The sequence below is a fragment of the Oncorhynchus tshawytscha genome, unplaced genomic scaffold, assembly GCF_018296145.1.
Source record: "Oncorhynchus tshawytscha isolate Ot180627B unplaced genomic scaffold, Otsh_v2.0 Un_scaffold_9189_pilon_pilon, whole genome shotgun sequence".
NCBI lineage: Eukaryota > Metazoa > Chordata > Actinopteri > Salmoniformes > Salmonidae > Oncorhynchus > Oncorhynchus tshawytscha.
Window position 1 is genome coordinate 79,272 of NW_024609190.1, and position 18,449 is coordinate 97,720.

Sequence of the window (18,449 nt, forward strand, 5' to 3'; positions counted from 1 at the left end):
GGAACGCTACCTGCCCCAATGTCAACTGTAAAGTTTGGTGGATCAGGAAAAATGGTCTGGGGCTGTTTTTCATGGTTCGGGCTAGCCCCCGTAGTTCCAGTGAAGGGACATCTTAACGCAACAGCATACATTTTCATTCTAGACGATTCTGTGCTTCCAACTTTGTGGCAACAGTATGGGGAAAGCCCTTTCCTGTTTCACGATGACAAGGCCCCCGTGCACAAAGCGAGGTCCATACAGAAATGGTTTGTCGAGATCAGTGTGGAAGAACTTGACTGACCTGCACAGAGCCCTGACCTCAACCAAATCGAACACCTTCGTGATGAATTAGAACGCTGACTGCGAGCCAGCCCTAATCGCCCAACATCAGTGCCCGACCTCACTAATGCTCTTGTGGCTGAATGGAAGCAAGTACCCCCACAGCAATGTTCCAACATCTAGTGGAAAGCCTTCCCAGAAGAGTGGAGGCTGTTATAGCAGCAATGTTCCAACATCTAGTGGAAAGCCTTCCCAGAAGAGTGGAGGCTGTTATAGCAGCAATGTTCCAACATCTAGTGGAAAGCCTTCCCAGAAGAGTGGAGGCTGTTATGGCAGCAATGTTCCAACATCTAGTGGAAAGCCTTCCCAGAAGAGTGGAGGCTGTTATAGCAGCAATGTTCCAACATCTAGTGGAAAGCCTTCCCAGAAGAGTGGAGGCTGTTATAGCAGCAATGTTCCAACATCTAGTGGAAAGCCTTCCCAGAAGAGTGGAGGCTGTTATAGCAGCAATGTTCCAACATCTAGTGGAAAGCCTTCCCAGAAGAGTGGAGGCTGTTACAGCAGCAATGTTCCAACATCTAGTGGAAAGCCTTCCCAGAAGAGTGGAGGCTGTTATAGCAGCAATGTTCCAACATCTAGTGGAAAGCCTTCCCAGAAGAACGGAGGCTGTTATAGTAGTAAAGGGGGGACCAACTTCATATTAATGCCCATGATTTTGAATGAGATGTTGTACGAGCAGGTGTCCACATACTTTTGGCCGTGTGGTGTATGTCGTGTCAAGCTGGTTGAAAAACAAACTGGCAGCGGTTAAATCTGTCAAAGTTTTGAAAAGTGTAATTGTGTTTATTGTTTTTCTGCATCCTTTGCCCAGAGGCTGCAGGCGCTCTCTGTCACGCGTCTCAGGGCTCAACCTGTGTCGTGCTTTGCAATCCGGAGCAGGGAGCGGCTCAAAGGAGTGATCAGTGGGGTGGATCAAATGGAAAGAAATAATATTGCTGGTATTTGTGACGCCCGCCGTTTGATGAGATGTAGCCCCGGTGGCAATTCCCTGTCTGTTTTGTTAGCTTTGACACAGTTTCCACCTGATAAGGTCAGGTTAGGTTCTATTTGATATTCTGTGAGGGCCCATGTTACGAACCCGCTACGGTGCTTTAGGTGCCAAGGATTCAGACATGTTGCAGCATTGTGTAAAAGGGAGATGTGCAGGAGGGCATGGTCAGAGGGAGTGTAAAGTGGGGATAGAGTTGGTATAGAAAAAAAGCACTGTGTGTTAACTGCAGCTGGGGATGCGAAGTGCCCTGTGAGACACAGACAGGTTGAGATTGCCAGTTTCGAGTGGGGAAGAAAGTTTCCTATGCTGAGGCAGTGAAGAGACTAGAGGATAGCCCAAGGGTGAGTGATTCCCCTGGGAGCCCGTCAGTGAGTAGGCCTGAGAGAGAGAGAGAGAGAGAGACAGTGAGAATGAGTTTTAGTAAGGTATGATTTCTTGAGTTTTTATTTCTATGGTCATTAATTGTACCACACAGATGGAATGGAAATCGCAGAAGGTTGATCTGGTATCAGCAGTAGATAACTTATTGGGCGTCAGAGCTTTTAGTGCAGAAGAACTACATGGGGTTATAAGAGAAGGGGATCCAGCCCCCCAGGCCGTAATCCTTTTGTAGGATCTAGTAGTAGCCGAAGTAGCCATCCTCCCCTCAGCAGCCTCATGTGGTTAGATTGTGGTGCAATAAAAAAGAAAATCCCATTCCCTTTTATCGTTTTTTTTGTGAAGGGGATACTACTGCACTGCTGGAGCTAGGAACACAATCATTTCGCTACACCTGCAATAACATCTGCTAAATATGTGTATGTGACCGATAGAATTTGATTTGATTTGAACAAAACGTGCAATTCACACTCCGACCTGTGAAAGGCAGTAATACTTAACAAAGCCTCTAGTCTGTCAGACCAAAACGAAGAAGAAGAGAAGGTACCGCTATCATTACACAGAGGCTGAAAGAGAAAAAGCAAGGCGTTTTCTCAAGAGGGACAACTAGAATTGAATATTAACGCTGACTGAAATACAGTTGCAAGCTCAGAAATATTATCAATCCCTGCCCTAGTTTGGTCTGGATATCCCCTGGAGAGAAATCCCAGCAAAAAATAGACAGGGTGAGTAACTCAAACTCTCGCCTGAAAACTAGCGCCAGATAGCTTGCAATGATTACAAAAGTAAATCGGGATGGAGTACAAACTCATCATTCACAAATATTCCTACCCCTGTCTTCGAAGTTAATGTTACAAGGGCAGTGGGAAAAGTCAAAAGGTTCCCCCAAAATGCTTGCAGGTCTTGGGGGCCAATCTGAGTAGGAAAGTCCCAGGCTTTGCCGGGAAGAGGTAGGCCGCACGGTCATTTTTGAACGGTTTTCCTGTTCTTTGCTAATGCTAAACCTAGCTAGCTAACAGATAGCAAACCTGACACTTCTTTCTCGTTTGAAAACCTGTTTTATACGTCTAAAAGTAGTGTAGTGTTTTTTGTTTATAATATGAAAATAGTATTTTAGAATGGCATTAGTGTTCAGTTGTATTTATTATTGTTGGTTTGTCTGGTTAGCTAGCTAGCCTACAGAGATTTGCTAGCTACATTCGCGTCACTTGACCGGCTTATTTAAAAGTGTAAAGCATCTGTCAAATACAGTCAGTCCCCTTAAAGTTTTCACACCACTTCAGTTTTATCACATTTTGTTGTTTACACCCAGAATTTAAAATCCATAACATTTAGATTTAGTTTGTTACTGGCCTACACACAATACCCCGTATAGTAATGTCAAAGTGGAATTATATATTTTTTTTACCAGTCTTTACAGATGTGTTAGAATGGTATTGAGTTGAGTCACAAGTTGCATGGACTCACTGTGTACAATAGTGTTTAACATGATTTCTGAATGACTACCTCATCTCTGTACCCCACACATACAATTATGTGTTTTTCAAACACAGATTCAACCACAAAGACCAGGGAGCTTGTTAGATGGGGAAGAAAAAAATACATTGAATATCCCTTTGAGCATAGTGAATGTATTAATTACACTCTGGATGGTGTATCAATACACCCAGTCACTACAAAGATACAGGCGTCCTTTCTAACTAAGTTGCCGGAGAGGAAGGAAACCGCTCAGAGATTCACCATGAGGCCAATGGTGACTTTAAAACAGTTACAGAGGCTGTTGTTTAGCAGTGTTTTTGTAGTGCACATGATGGTAGAGTTTGTAAATAATCAAGATATCATTCTGCCATGTAGGCAAATGGCAACTTTGTAGTTAACATTTAATTGAGAAAGTTTTTGTGTAAGCCTTGCCATCTACCAGAAGACTGTTTTTATTAGCATCTTTGCTAACGTCTACACAAAGTGGTAGACCGGCACATACACACAGGGGATCTCATTGCCTGTTCAGAAAGTTGCAGGAAATACGAATCACTGAAGCATTCTGTTCATGTCTTATGATAAACTATACTGAATATTGTTCAATTCTGTTTTAATGTTTGGATTCCATCCACAAAACCGCATGGCGGTTTTTCCAAGGCCCTAATCCTCCAGGGCCTTGGAAAATTGCAATTAGCTCAGAACAGGGCAGCACGACTGGCCCTCGGATGTAGACAGAGAGCAAACATTAATAATATGCATGCCAATCTCTCCTGGCTCAAAGTAGAGGAGAGATTGACTTCATCACTACTTGTATTAGTGAGAGGTTGAAAGCACCGAGCTGTCTGTTTTTAAACAAAGAGCACACAGCTCGGACATGCATACCCCCACAAGACATGCCACCAGAAGTTTCTTCGCAGTCTTAAGTCCAGAACAGACCAATGGAGGCGAACGGTACTACAGGAAATATAATGATTATGATCATACTTCCTCAATGTAAATATTATGGTGAAACTATACCAAAGATGGTTTAGAAACTTGTGAACCAAGCTGGTGCGTGTTTATATATATTTGTGAATCACCCATAAATTTGAAAAAAGCAAGATATGATTTTTAGGCCATATTTCCCTGCCCTAGTTGGGAGGCCCAAGAGACCAGGCGTGGCAGGACGGAGTGCTGTGGCAGGAACGGAGTGCTCGGGTTGGGGTGTAGGGTTTGATCATAGCCTGAAGGTAGGGAGGGGTAGTTCCTCTTGCTCCTCCGTAGGTAAACACCATGGTGTTGAAGATGATGCGAGCTTCGACTGGAAGCCAGTGGAGTGTGCAGAGGAGCGAGGTGACATGGGAGGATTTAGGAAGGTTGAACGACCAGGCGGCCTGTGTCATTCATTGTTGGGTGGCAGGTAGCCTAGTGGTTCGAGCGTTGGGCCAGTAACTGAAATGTTGCTGGATCAAATCCCTGAGCTGACAAGGTAAAAATCTGTTGTTCTGTCCCTGAACAAGGCAGTTAACCCACTGTTCCAAGGCAGTTAACCCCACTGTTCCTAGGCTGTCGTTGAAAATAAGAATTTGTTCTTAACTGACTTGCCTAGTTAAATAAAGGTAAAATAATAACATTTGTGGATAAGGGGTTTGATGGCTCATCGGGGAGCCCAGACAACCTGGGTTAGGGTTAGGACCTGCCTGGGTTAGGACCTGCGCCACTTCCTGTGTGAGGAAAGGTCTGATATTATAGAGCAGTGGTATGTCACTCTGCTGATGTTATAGAGCAGTGGTATGTCACTCTACTGATGTTATAGAGCAGTGGTATGTCACTCTGCTGATGTTATAGAGCAGTGGTATGTCACTCTGCTGATGTTATAGAGCAGTGGTATGTCACTCTGCTGATGTTATAGAGCAGTGGTATGTCACTCTACTGATGTTATAGAGCAGTGGTATGTCACTACTGATGTTATAGAGCAGTGGTATGTCACTACTGATGTTATAGAGCAGTGGTATGTCACTCTGCTGATGTTATAGAGCAGTGGTATGTCACTCTACTGATGTTATAGAGCAGTGGTATGTCACTACTGATGTTATAGAGCAGTGGTATGTCACTCTACTGATGTTATAGAGCAGTGGTATGTCACTACTGATGTTATAGAGCAGTGGTATGTCACTCTACTGATGTTATAGAGCAGTGGTATGTCACTCTGCTGATGTTATAGAGTAGTGGTATGTCACTCTGCTGATGTTATAGAGCAGTGGTATGTCACTCTACTGATGTTATAGAGCAGTGGTATTCAAAGGTGGGGTGGCGACCCCTAGTGTTGTCGCAGGGAAACTGCAGTGGGGTACCTAAAATATTTTTCTATTTTTTTGGGGGGCACATAAGTAAAGAGTACAGATTATTCTATTGGACAACATACAAAAGGTTTTGAGAGAAATAATTAAAATAAATAAATAATATTGAGTAAATGTGGAAGAGTAGTTGATTGTCAATGCATAGCAATGATTGGAGAGACCATGAGAGGAGCAGTGACTTGGTCTATAGAGAGAAGAGGAGAGGGCCTAGAACCGAGCCCTGGGGGACCCCACTAGTGAGAGTATATGGTGCAGACATCACTCTACGCCCGCTGGTGGGAACGACCACAGTGGTGCTTCCCTCCGTAGCCAGACAGACAGATCTTACCGTGACGGCATCCTGGGAAACCACAGCCCGAGTCTCAACGCTGTACAGTAACTTAACTGGGAGGATAAAATGTCAAATGCACCCGTGGCTGTTTTCTAATTTCATACTGGACACGTGCAGGAGCGTGAGTCAGACCAGCTCCACTCTGCAGGGCTATCACCCATCCAATCAGGGTAGGGCCCACTCGGATACCCCACCTCTGGCCTGTGTCCAGTGGGGTTGTCCCCCAAATGGCACCCTACTCTCTTTATAGTGCACTACTTTATCACCAGGGTTCACAGGGCTCTGGTCTATAGTAGTGCACTATATAGGGAATAGGGCTCTGGTCTAAAGTAGTGCACTACATAGGGAATAGGGCTCTGGTCTATAGTAGTGCACTATATAGGGAATAGGGCTCTGGTCTAAAGTAGTGCACTATATAGGGAATAGGGCTCTGGGTCTATAGTAGTGCACTATATAGGGAATAAGGCTCTGGGTCTAAAGTAGTGCACTATATAGGGAATAAGGCTCTGGGTCTATAGTAGTGCACTATATCGGGAATAGGGCTCTGGGTCTATAGTAGTGCACTATATAGGGAATAGGGCTCTATTTGGGCTGCATGACGGGGTCGACCCCAGGAAAGGCTGATTGCCTTACATGTAGAGCAGGCAGGAGAAGAAGGGGAGGGATGTAAGAAGGGCTATATAAATACATTTGATTTGAAAGAGCACCATGTTTCCCTTCACCACTTCCCTTTAAAGAGAGGACCAGGGAGCTGGCTCCTCCTCCTCCTCTCTCTGTGCTGGGGATGGGAGCTGGCTCCCCCTCTCTCCGTGCTGGGGATGGGAGCTGGCTCCTCCTCTCTCCGTGCTGGGGATGGGAGCTGGCTCCTCCTCCTCCTCCTCTCTCCGTGCTGGGGATGGGAGCTGGCTCCTCCTCCTCCTCCTCTCTCCGTGCTGGGGATGGGAGCTGGCTCCTCCTCCTCCTCTCTCCGTGCTGGGGATGGGAGCTGGCTCCTCCTCCTCTCTCCGTGCTGGGGATGGGAGCTGGCTCCTCCTCCTCCTCTCTCCGTGCTGGGGATGGGAGCTGGCTCCTCCTCCTCTCTCCGTGCTGGGGATGGGAGCTGGCTCCTCCTCCTCTCTCCGTGCTGGGGATGGGAGCTGGCTCCGTGCTGGGGATGGGAGCTGGCTCCTCCTCCTCTCCGTGCTGGGGATGGGAGCTGGCTCCTCCTCCTCCTCCTCTCTCCGTGCTGGGGATGGGAGCTGGCTCCTCCTCCTCTCTCCGTGCTGGGGATGGGAGCTGGCTCCTCCTCCTCCTCCTCTCTCCGTGCTGGGGATGGGAGCTGGCTCTTCCTCCTCCTCCTCTCTCCGTGCTGGGGATGGGAGCTGGCTCTTCCTCCTCCTCCTCTCTCCGTGCTGGGGATGGGAGCTGGCTCCTCCTCCTCCTCCTCTCTCCGTGCTGGGGATGGGAGCTGGCTCCTCCTCCACCTCCTCTCTCCGTGCTGGGGATGGGAGCTGGCTCCTCCTCCTCCTCCTCCTCTCCGTGCTGGGGATGGGAGCTGGCTCCTCCTCCTCCTCCTCTCTCCGTGCTGGGGATGGGAGCTGGCTCCTCCTCCTCTCTCCGGGCTGGGGATGGGAGCTGGCTCCTCCTCCTCCTCCTCTCTCCGGGCTGGGGATGGGACAGTGTATTTTTAGACTCCCCCTTCCTCTACCCCGTGTGTGTGTGTGTGTGTGTGTGTGTGTCTCTCTCAGCCTGACGAGACATTCTCTCCAGAACAGAATGCAGCCTGAGTTGAACCTTGGTCAGTGTCACCAGGTCTTTGCACCAGCACTCTTGTTGATAGTCATGCAGGCCCAGGTGTCAGCCTAAAGCATCCTCAAGAGACCATTGTTTTGTAAAACAAAAAGGATATTTTACAGTTTGAGGAGACAACGGCGAACGCTTTGCTAACCAATATGTTGCCCTGGAAGTAACAAAATAAAATGCATCTCTAAGCATGAAACATGGAGTGAAATTGGTTATTTACCCTTTAGGCCTACAATTTATATAGAAAAGTATGTGGACACCCCATCAAATGAGTGGATGCAGCTAATTCAGCCACAGCCGTTGCTAGCGAGTGTATAACATCGAGCACATAGTTCTATGGAGTGATGAATCCCGCTTCAACATCAGGCAGTCCGACAGACTAATCTGGGTTTGGCGAATGCCAGGATAACGCTACCGGCTTAATGCATAGTGCCAACTGTAAAGTTTGGTGGAGTTTTTCGTGGTTCGGGCCCCTTAGTTCCAGTGAAGGAAAATCTTAACGCTACAGCGTACAATGACATTCTAGACAATTCTGTGCTTCCAACTTTGTGGCGACAGTTTGGGGAAGGCCCTTTCCTGTTTCAGCATGACAATGCCCCCGTGCTCAAAGCGAGGTCCATACAGAAATGGTTTGTCGAGTTCAGTGTGGAAGAACTTGACTGGCCTGCACAGAGCCCTGACCTCAACCCCATCGAACACCTTTGGGGTGAATTGGATCACCGACTGCGAGCCAGCCCTAATCGTCCAACATCAGTGCCTGACCTCACTAATGCTCTTCTGGCTGAATGGAAGCAAGTCCCCACAGCAATGTTCCAACATCTAGTGGAAAGCCTTCCCAGAAGAGTGGAGGCTGTTACAGCAGCAATGTTCCAACATCTAGTGGAAAGCCTTCCCAGAAATGGAAGCAATGTTCCAACATCCCTTGCAGCAATGTTCCAACATCTAGTGGAAAGCCTTCCCAGAAGAGTGGAGGCTGTTATAGCAGCAATGTTCCAACATGTTCCAACATCTAGTGGAAAGCCTTCCCAGAAGAGTGGAGGCTGTTAAGCAGCAATGTTCAACATCTAGTGGAAAGCCTTCCCAGAAGAGTGGAGGCTGTTACAGCAGCAATGTTCCAACATCTAGTGGAAAGCCTTCCCATCTAGTGGAAAGCCTGTTATAGCAGCCATGTTTCCCAGAAGAGTGGAGGCTGTTATAGCAGCAATGTTCCACATCAGTCTTCCCAGAAGAGTGGAAAGCATCTTCCCAGAAGAGTGGAGGCTGTTACAGCAGCAATGTTCCAACATCTAGTGGAAAGCCTTCCCAGAAGAGTGGAGGCTGTTACAGCAGCAATGTTCCAACATCTAGTGGAAAGCCTTCCCAGAAGAGTGGAGGCTGTTACAGCAGCAATGTTCCAACATCTAGTGGAAAGCCTTCCCAGAAGAGTGGAGGCTGTTACAGCAGCAATGTTCCAACATCTAGTGGAAAGCCTTCCCAGAAGAGTGGAGGCTGTTATAGCAGCAATGTTCCAACATCTAGTGGAAAGCCTTCCCAGAAGAGTGGAGGCTGTTGTAGCAGCAAAGGGGCGGGGCCAACTCCGTATTAATGGTCATGATTTTGGAATGAGATGTTGGACGAGCAGGTGTCCTCATACCGTTGGTCATGTAGTGTATGTGTTGTATTGCTTACTGTTAGAGTAAATCACTTTAGAAGTAGGGGATCCTTTCCCAATTAAAAAGACAGATGTCTGGGGATGGATTGTAAAAGGCCCTTGTTATTGTCCTGCACATCCATTCAGAGCTTTTTCTTACAGACAGGCATGCTGTGTGTCTCTCTCTCTTTCTGATGAGACATCCTGATGAGAGCTTGATGAGTTGTTATTTACCCATGATCCTCTCTGGGGGAGTCTTCCAGTGTGTCTCTGACTCAGCCGGTCTCATTATATCCTTCCGTGTGTGTGGGTGGGTGTGAGAGAGAGATTCTTTCTTCCTCTCCCCATTTCTTTGTGTGTGTCAGTGTCCCTGTGTGACTTGGCATTCGGAAAGTATTCAGACCCCTTGACTTTTTTTCCACATTTTATTACGTTACAGCCTTTTTCTAAAAATGGATGAACGTGTCTTTTCCCCTCGTCGATCTACACACAATACCCCATAATGACAAAGCAAAAACTGTTATTTAGCAAATGTATATATCTATGAAAAAAAAATACAGATCATATTTACACAAGTATTCAGACCCTTTACTCAGTACTTTGTTGAAGCACCTTTGGCAGCAATTACATCCTCGAGTCTTCTTGGGTATGACGCTACAAGGCTGACACACCTATTCTGGAAGTTTCTCCCATTGTTCTGTGCAGATCCTCTCAAGCTCTGACAGCTATTTTCAGGTTTCTCCAGAGATGTTCAATCAGGTTCAAGTCCGGGCTCTGGCTGGGCCACTCGAGGACATTGAGACTTGTCCTGAAGCCACTCATGCGTTGTCTTTGCTATGTGCTTCGGGTCGTTGTCCTGTTGGAAGGTGAACCTCCGCCCCAGTTTGAGGTCCTGAGCGCTCTGGAGCAGGTTTTCATCAAGGGATCTCTCTGTACTTTGCTCCGTTCATCTTTCCCCCTGTCCTGACTTGTCTCCCAGTCCCTGCAGCTGAAAAATATCCATACAGCATGATGCTGCCACCACCATGCTTCACCGTAGGGATGGTGCCAGGTTTCATCCAGACATGACACTTGATATTCAGGCCAAAGAGTTCAATCTTGGTTTCATCAGACCAGAGAATCTTGTTTCTCATGGTCTGAGTTCTTTAGGTGCCTTTTGGCAAACTCCAAGCTGGCTGTCATGTGCCTTTTTACTGAGGAGTGGCTTCCATCTGTCCACTCTACCATAAATGCCTGATTGGTGGAGTGCTGCAGAGGTGGTTATCCTTCTGGAAGGTTCTCCCATCTCCACAGAGGAACGCTGGAGCTCTGTCAGAGTGACCATCGGGTTCATTGTTACCTCCCAGACCATAGCCCTTCTCCCCTGATTGCTCAGTTTGGCCGGGCGGCCAGCCCTAGGAAGAGCCTAGTTGAATCCAAACTTCTTCCATTTTAGGTTGATGGAGGCCACTGTGTTCTTGGAGATCTTCAATGATGCAGACATTTTTGGTACCCTTCCCCAGATCTGTGCCTCAAAATAATCCTGTCTCGGAGCTCTACACGCAAATCTTTCAACCTCATGGCTTGATTTTTGCTCTGACATGCACTGTCAACTGTGGGTCCTTATATCGACAGGCGTGTGCCTTTCCAAATCATGTCCAATCAATTGAATTTACCACAGGTGGACTCCAATCAAGTTGCAGAATATATCTCAAGGATGATCAATGGAAAACCGGAATGCATACGAGATCATTTTCGCGTCTCATAGCAAAGGGTCTGAATACTTATGCTAACATTTCTAAAAACCTGTTTTGGCTTTGTCATTGTGGGGTGTTGTGATGTCATTGTGGGGTGTTGTGATGTCATTGTGGGGTGTTGTGATGTCATTGTGGGGTATTGTGATGTCATTATGGGGATATTGTGTTTAGACTGAGGGACAAATGATTCAATCCATTTTAGAACAAGGCTGTAACGTAACCAAAGGTGGAAACAGGGAAGGGGTTTGAATACTTTCCCAAGGCACTGTACCTGTCGTCTGTATGCTCATAGTTCTTATGAATCACACCTTCCCTGACACATACAACACTCCTCACGTCACACCAGATGTCTGCTCTATCAGTTTATAAATGTCTCAACTCTTCAGACGTCAGTCGACATCCTCGTCATGTGACATCTGTTGGCTTTGCAGAGAATGTTGATGAGTACGGGTGTAGCGTTTTGGGTATGTTGTTGACGGCAGTTTTTAATTAGGCTGCCGTTATTACCCTCACGAGTCTCTGGTTAGTTTATATCTTCTTGTCTTCCCATCTGAAACAGTTCAGAACTGTTCCTTCATGTATTAGGACATTTTATGGTGGTTTTTGGTCTTTGACAAGGGTTCTTTTGGCTGTTTGTGCACAAGACATTTTTTCTCTCTTTCTCTCTGCAAGACCAAGTCAAAGAGAAGTTTGGTTCATCGAGGAATCACCGCCTTGCAACTTTTTTTGACTTGAGAAATAATGCACATATTTAGTGTTGGATATAAAATTGGACGACTATGTTCTCCACGTCAAAATTATTGACCGATTGTTTTTAATTTTTAAAAATTTTGTAAAAGAATTTCTTGAGTTAGATTCTTAGATTTTAATTCGGACTATTTTGAGGAATAGTCAGAATATACTGGCTACGGCGTCTCTAGATGGACAAACAGTACTAGTGCCGTTTCCCCCCCTCATTTTTCAAGTGAAGGTCTTTTTAAGGGAGTATGGAGCTCGTTCGGTTGGCGTAGATGAGGTCCTCGGCGCCAACCGAACCAAAGCACGCCGGAAGACTTTAGCCGGTTAACACCGGAAACAGCAACTCATTATGTGTAGTGTCCACTTAAGACTTAAAGCATAGGCCTGTGTTTCAACCTCTCCATTGGCTCTTCTCATCTCTCTCTGGGTAGAGGAACATGAGAGTTTTAACGAGGTCTAGACCACTAAATCAATTTAATTCCTGAAATAGCTGAGTGGAAAACAGGCCACACGGCTGGGACATAAAAGCCTTTCTTTCTCTCAGTGGTTGGTTGAGACTCACTCAGACACATGGTCACATGGTCAACCAGAGACCTTTTAAGCCAATCATTGTTTCTCTGTACAGAACTGTGTAGTCCGTATGCTTTTGTTGGTCATTGGTTCTCTGTACAGCACTACTAATACTCACACCAGAGGTACTCAACCAGAACACTTGGGGTACTCAACCAGATACTACTAATACTCACACCAGGGGTACTCAACCAGATACTACTAATACTCACACCAGGGGTACTCAACCAGATACTACTAACACTCACACCAGGGGTACTCAACCAGATACTACTAACACTCACACCAGGGGTACTCAACCAGATACTACTAACACTCACACCAGGGGTACTCAACCAGACACTATTAATACTCACACCAGGGGTACTCAACCAGATACTCTTAACACTCACACCAGGGGTACTCAACCAGCCACTACTAACACTCACACCAGGGGTACTCAACCAGATACTATTAATACTCACACCAGGGGTACTCAACCAGCCACTATTAATACTCACACCAGGGGTACTCAACCAGATACTACTAACACTCACACCAGGGGTACTCAACCAGCACACCAGGGGTACTCAACCAGCCACTATTAACACTCACACCAGGGGTACTCAACCAGATACTATTAACACTCACACCAGGGGTACTCAACCAGCACACCAGGGGTACTCAACCAGCACACCTGGGGTACTCAACCAGATACTATTTGAGAAGGTCTGGTCACTAATTTCCTAGGTGGCAACGGTTCGGATAGATGTAATCGTTTATCGACATCGTAACGAATGTCCACCTCGTGACAAATGCTTCCCCCAAAACTGCTTCACATCCCTCTTGTTTGGCGGAAAGAAAATGTGACCCTTTCAAAGCTCATTTCCTGCAATTCAACACACTTTCAAAGCTCATTTCCTGTTTCCAATTCAACACACTTTCAAAGCTCATTTCCTGTTTCCAATTCAACACACTTTCAAAGCTCATTTCCTGTTTCCAATTCAACACACTTTCAAAGCTCATTTCCTGTTTCCAATTCAACACACTTTCAAAGCTCATTTCCTGTTTCCAATTCAACACACTTTCAAAGCTCATTTCCTGTTTCCAATTCAACACACTTTCAAAGCTCATTTCCTGTTTCCAATTCAACACACTTTCAAAGCTCATTTCCTGTTTCCAATTCAACACACTTTCAAAGCTCATTTCCTGTTTCCAATTCAACACACTTTCAAAGCTCATTTCCTGTTTCCAATTCAACACACTTTCAAAGCTCATTTCCTGTTTCCAATTCAACACACTTTCAAAGCTCATTTCCTGTTTCCAATTCAACACTCTTTGTCCACTGGTGGGACTATCTGTTCAGTGTTGTAATTTCCCCCCCGCCGTCTCTTTCCAGCCTGCCCTCTGCCACGTGTCTCTCTCTGCTCGTCGCCTTGGATATCCTGCAGAGGTGAAGGATATGGATCCTATGGAGTGTCCGCTGTGTTTGGAGCCGCTGGAGACAGACGATGCCAACTTCTTCCCTTGCACCTGCGGCTACCAGATCTGTCGCTTCTGCTGGCACCGCATCCGCACAGACGAGAACGGCCTCTGCCCCGCCTGCAGAAAGGTAGGCTACCCTAGTCTACTCCATATCCTACCATAACCCCTGCCCTAGTCTAACCCTACCCCATATCCTACCCTAAACCCTACCCTGGTCTAACCCTACCCTACCCCATATCCTACCCTAAACCCTGCCCTAGTCTAACCCTACCCCATATCCTACCCTAAACCCTACCCTGGTCTAACCCTACCCTACCCCATATCCTACCCTAAACCCTGCCCTAAACCCTACCTAGTTTACTCCATATCCTACCCTAAACCCTGCCCTAGTCTCCCCTACCCCATATCCTACCCTAAACCCTGCCCTAGTCTACCCCTACCCCATATCCTACCCTAAACCCTGCCCTAGTCTAACCCCCCTACTCCATATCCTACCCTAAACCCTGCCCTAGTCTAACCCCTACTCCATATCCTACCCTAAACCCTGCCCTAGTCTACCCCTACCCCATATCCTACCCTGCCCTAGTCTAATCCCTACTCCATATTCTACCCTAAACCCTGCCTAGTCTAACCCCTACTCCATATCCTACCCTAAACCCTGCCCCTAAACCCTACCCCATATCCCCCTGCCCTAGTCTAACCCCTACCCTATCCTACCCTACCCTAGTCTAACCCCTACCCCATATCCTACCCTAAACCCCTAGTCTAACCCCTACCCCATATCCTACCCTAAACCCTGCCCTAGTCTAACCCCTACCTCCATATCCTACCCTAAACCCTGCCCTAGTCTAAACCCTACCCCATATCCTACCCTGCCCTAGTCTAACCCCTACCCCTATCCTACCCTGCCCTAGTCTAACCCCTACCCATATCCTACCCTAAACCCTACCCTACCCTAAACCCTACCCCATATCCTACCCCCTAAACCCTGCCCTAGTCTAACCCCTACTCCATATCCTACCCTAAACCCTGCCCTAGTCTAACCCCTACCCCATATCCTACCCTGCCCTAGTCTAATCCCTACCCCATATCCTACCCTAAACCCTAGTCTAACCCCTACCCCATATCCTACCCTAAACCCTGCCCTAGTCTAAACCCTACCCCATATCCTACCCTAAACCCTGCCCTAGTCTAACCCCTACTCCATATCCGACCCTAAACCCTGTCCCTAGTCTACCCCTACCCCATATCCTACCCTGCCCTAGTCTAACCCCTACTCCATATTCTACCCTAAACCCTGCCTTAGTCTAACCTCTACCCCATATCCTACCCTAAACCCTACCCTAGTCTAATCCCTACCCCATATCCTACCCTGCACTAGTCTAATCCCTACCCCATATCCTACCCTAATACCCTGCCCTAGTCTAACCCCTACTCCATATCCTACCCTAAACCCTACTCATATCCTACCCTGCCCTAGTCTAACCCCTACTCCATATTCTACCCTGCCCTAGTCTAACCCCTACTCCATATCTTACCCTAAACCCTACCCTAGTCTAATCCCTACCCCATATCCAACCCTGCCCTAGTCTAACCCCTACTCCATATCCTACCCTGCCCTAGTCTAACCCCTACCCCCCATATCCTACCCCTCTCTAGTCTGACCCCTACCCCATATCCTACCCTAAACCCTGCCTAGTCTAACCCCTACCCCATATCCTACCCTAAACCCTACCCTAGTCTACCCCTACCCCATAACCAACCCTGCCCTAGTCTAACCCCTACTCCATATTTTACCCTAAACCCTACCCTAGTCTAATCCCTACCCCATATCCAACCCTGCCCTAGTCTAACCCCTACTCCATATCCTACCCTAAACCCTGCCCTAGTCTAACCCCTACCCCATATCCTACCCTGCCCTAGTCTAACCCCTACCCCATATCCTACCCTAAACCCTAGTCTAACCCCTACCCCATATTCTACCCTAAACCCTGCCCTAGTCTACCCCTACCCCATATCCTACCCTAAACCCTGCCCTAGTCTATCCCTACTCCATATCCTACCCTAAACCCTACCCTAGTCTAACCCCTACCCCATATCCTACCCTAAACCCTACCCTAGTCCAGCCCCTACCTCATATCCTACCCTACATCCTACCCTAGTCTAACCTCTACCCCATTGCCTACCCTAAACCCTGCCCTAGTCTAACCCCAACCTCATATCCTACCCTAAACCCTGCCCTAGTCTTACCCCCAACCACATATCCTACCCTAAACCCTGCCCTAGTCTTATCCCTACCCCATATTCTGCCCTAGTCTACCCCCTACTCCATATACTACCCTAAACACTACCCTAGTCTAACCCCTACCTCATATCCTACCCTAAACTGTGCCCTAGTCCCCCCCTACCCCATATATCCTACCCTAAACACTACCCTAGTCTACCCCTACCCCATATCCTACCCTAAACCCTTCCCTAGTCTAAACCCTACCCCATATCCTACCCTAAACCCTACCCTAGTATAAACCCTACCTCATATCCTACCCTAAACCCTGCCCTATTTCCCCTACCCCGTATCCTGCCCTAGTTTTACCCTACCCCATATCCTACCCTAGTCTAACCCCTACCCCATATCCTACCCTAAACCCTAGTCTAACACCCTACCCCATATTCTTTCTTACCCTAAACCTTACCCAAGTCTAACCCCTACCCTAAACCCTACCCTAGTCTAACCCCTACCCTAAACCCTACTCTAGTCTAATCCCTACCCCATATCCTACCCATTTTAACTTTGTGAGGAGAGAGAATACAGGAGACGGTCCGGATATTAAACAGACCAGCGGACCGTTTCAGTGGTGCTGAAACGTGAACTCTGCAACCGCAGCGCAATCAATAGGTGGACAGTGCCTGGTGCTGAAAATTATAGCTACCTTGTTTTATCAGGTATTTTTCAAAGAACTTAACTGGCTATGAGGCTTCACAGCATCTTTCACAATAGAAAAAGATATGGTTAAAATAAAAATGTATTTTTTAAAATCAAGCCTACTTACAATTGCAACTGGCCAAAAATGTAGCATCCGACATAAAACAATCGTAAAAAAAAGGCGATGTCAGGGAGTAGCCTGCTCTGGGAACAACAGGAAACTGGGGAGTAGCCTGCTCTGGGAACAACAGGAAACTGGGGAGTAGCCTGCTCTGGGAACAGCCTGGGGAATAGCCTCTGGGAACAACAGGAAACTGGGGAATAGCCTGCTCTGGGAACAACAGGAAACTGGGGAGTAGCCTGCTCTGGGAACAACAGGAAACTGGGGAATAGCCTGCTCTGGGAACAACAGGAAACTGGGGAGTAGCCTGCTCTGGGAACAACAGGAAACTGGGGAGTAGCCTGCTCTGGGAACAACAGGAAACTGGGGAATAGCCTGCTCTGGGAACAACAGGAAACTGGGGAATAGCCTGCTCTGGGAACAACAGGAAACTGGGGAATAGCCTGCTCTGGGAACAACAGGAAACCGGGGAATCTTGGGAAAGTTCGGGTGCGGTGTAACGTGCTGCCTCTCTGCCTACAGCTTTACAGAGGTGTACAAATCCCTGTCCTTTTATCTAACACACCCCTCTCTCTCCTGTCTCTGTACCAGCCTTACCCAGAGGCCTCAGTTCTGTACAAACCCCTCTCTCTCCTGTCTCTGTAACAGCCTTAACCAGAGAACCCAGCGGTCTACAAACCCCCTCCCTCTCTCCTGTCTCTAACAACCCAGAGGCCTCTCTCTCTCCTGTCTCTGTAACAGCCTTACCCAGAGGCCTCTCTCTCCTGTCTCTGTAACAGCCTTACCCAGAGAACCCAGCGGTCTACAAACCCCCTCTCTCTCTCCTGTCTCTGTAACAGCCTTACCCAGAGGCCTCAGTTCTGTACAAACCCCTCTCTCTCCTGTCTCTGTAACAGCCTTACCCAGAGGCCTCAGTTCTGTACAAACCCCCTCTCTCTCCTGTCTCTGTAACAGCCTTACCCAGAGGCCTCAGTTCTGTACAAACCCCTCTCTCTCCTGTCTCTGTAACAGCCTTACCCAGAGAACCCAGCGGTCTACAACCCCCTGTCAGCGGAGGAGCTGCAGAGGATAAAGAATGAGAAGAAGGCCAAACAGGTGGAGAAGAAACAGAAGACGACAGAAAACAGGAAGCACCTGGCCAGCGTCAGGGTGGTGCAGAGAAACCTGGTGTTTCTAGTGGGACTGTCACAGAGACTGGCCGACCCCGAGGTAGGAACACAGACACACACCCGGAGATCTGAGAATAACACTCCTAAAAACAACTATTTGTTCATTATCGTCGTCATCAATGACCGCTGTGAGATTATCCTTCACTTCCTTCCCTGCTTCCTGTAAATTCACTAAATGGGAGGGAGGGAGAGGGATGGAGGGAGGGATGGAGAGGGAAGGAGGGAAGGAGGGAGAGAGGAGGAGGGAGAGAAAGAGGGAGAGAGAGAGAGAGGGAGGGAGGGGGGGAGGGAGGGGGGGGGAGGGAGGGAGAGAAAGAGGGAGGGAGGGAGAGAAAGAGGATGGGAGGGGGAAGGAGGGAGGGAGGGGAGAGGAGGAGGAGGGAGGAGGGAGGGAGGGGGAAGGAGGGAGGAGAAAGAGGGAGAGAGAGAGAGGGAGAGAGAGGGGGAAGGAGAGAGGGAGGGGGAGGGGGAGAGGGAGGG

At 47.8% G+C, this 18,449-nt stretch overlaps 1 protein-coding gene across 1 annotated transcript in view; it reads left to right on the forward strand.

Moving 5' to 3' along the window:
• Positions 1–2,196: 2,196 nt before the first annotated feature.
• The window catches only part of LOC112236361 (CCR4-NOT transcription complex subunit 4-like), a gene marked incomplete at its 3' end in the record, with an annotated part of 31,304 nt that continues 15,051 nt past the window's right edge, over positions 2,197–18,449 (forward strand). The window contains 3 exon segments of the mRNA XM_042314439.1: positions 2,197–2,412; positions 13,671–13,883; positions 17,812–18,009. Coding sequence (XP_042170373.1) covers positions 13,734–13,883; positions 17,812–18,009 — 348 coding nt within the window.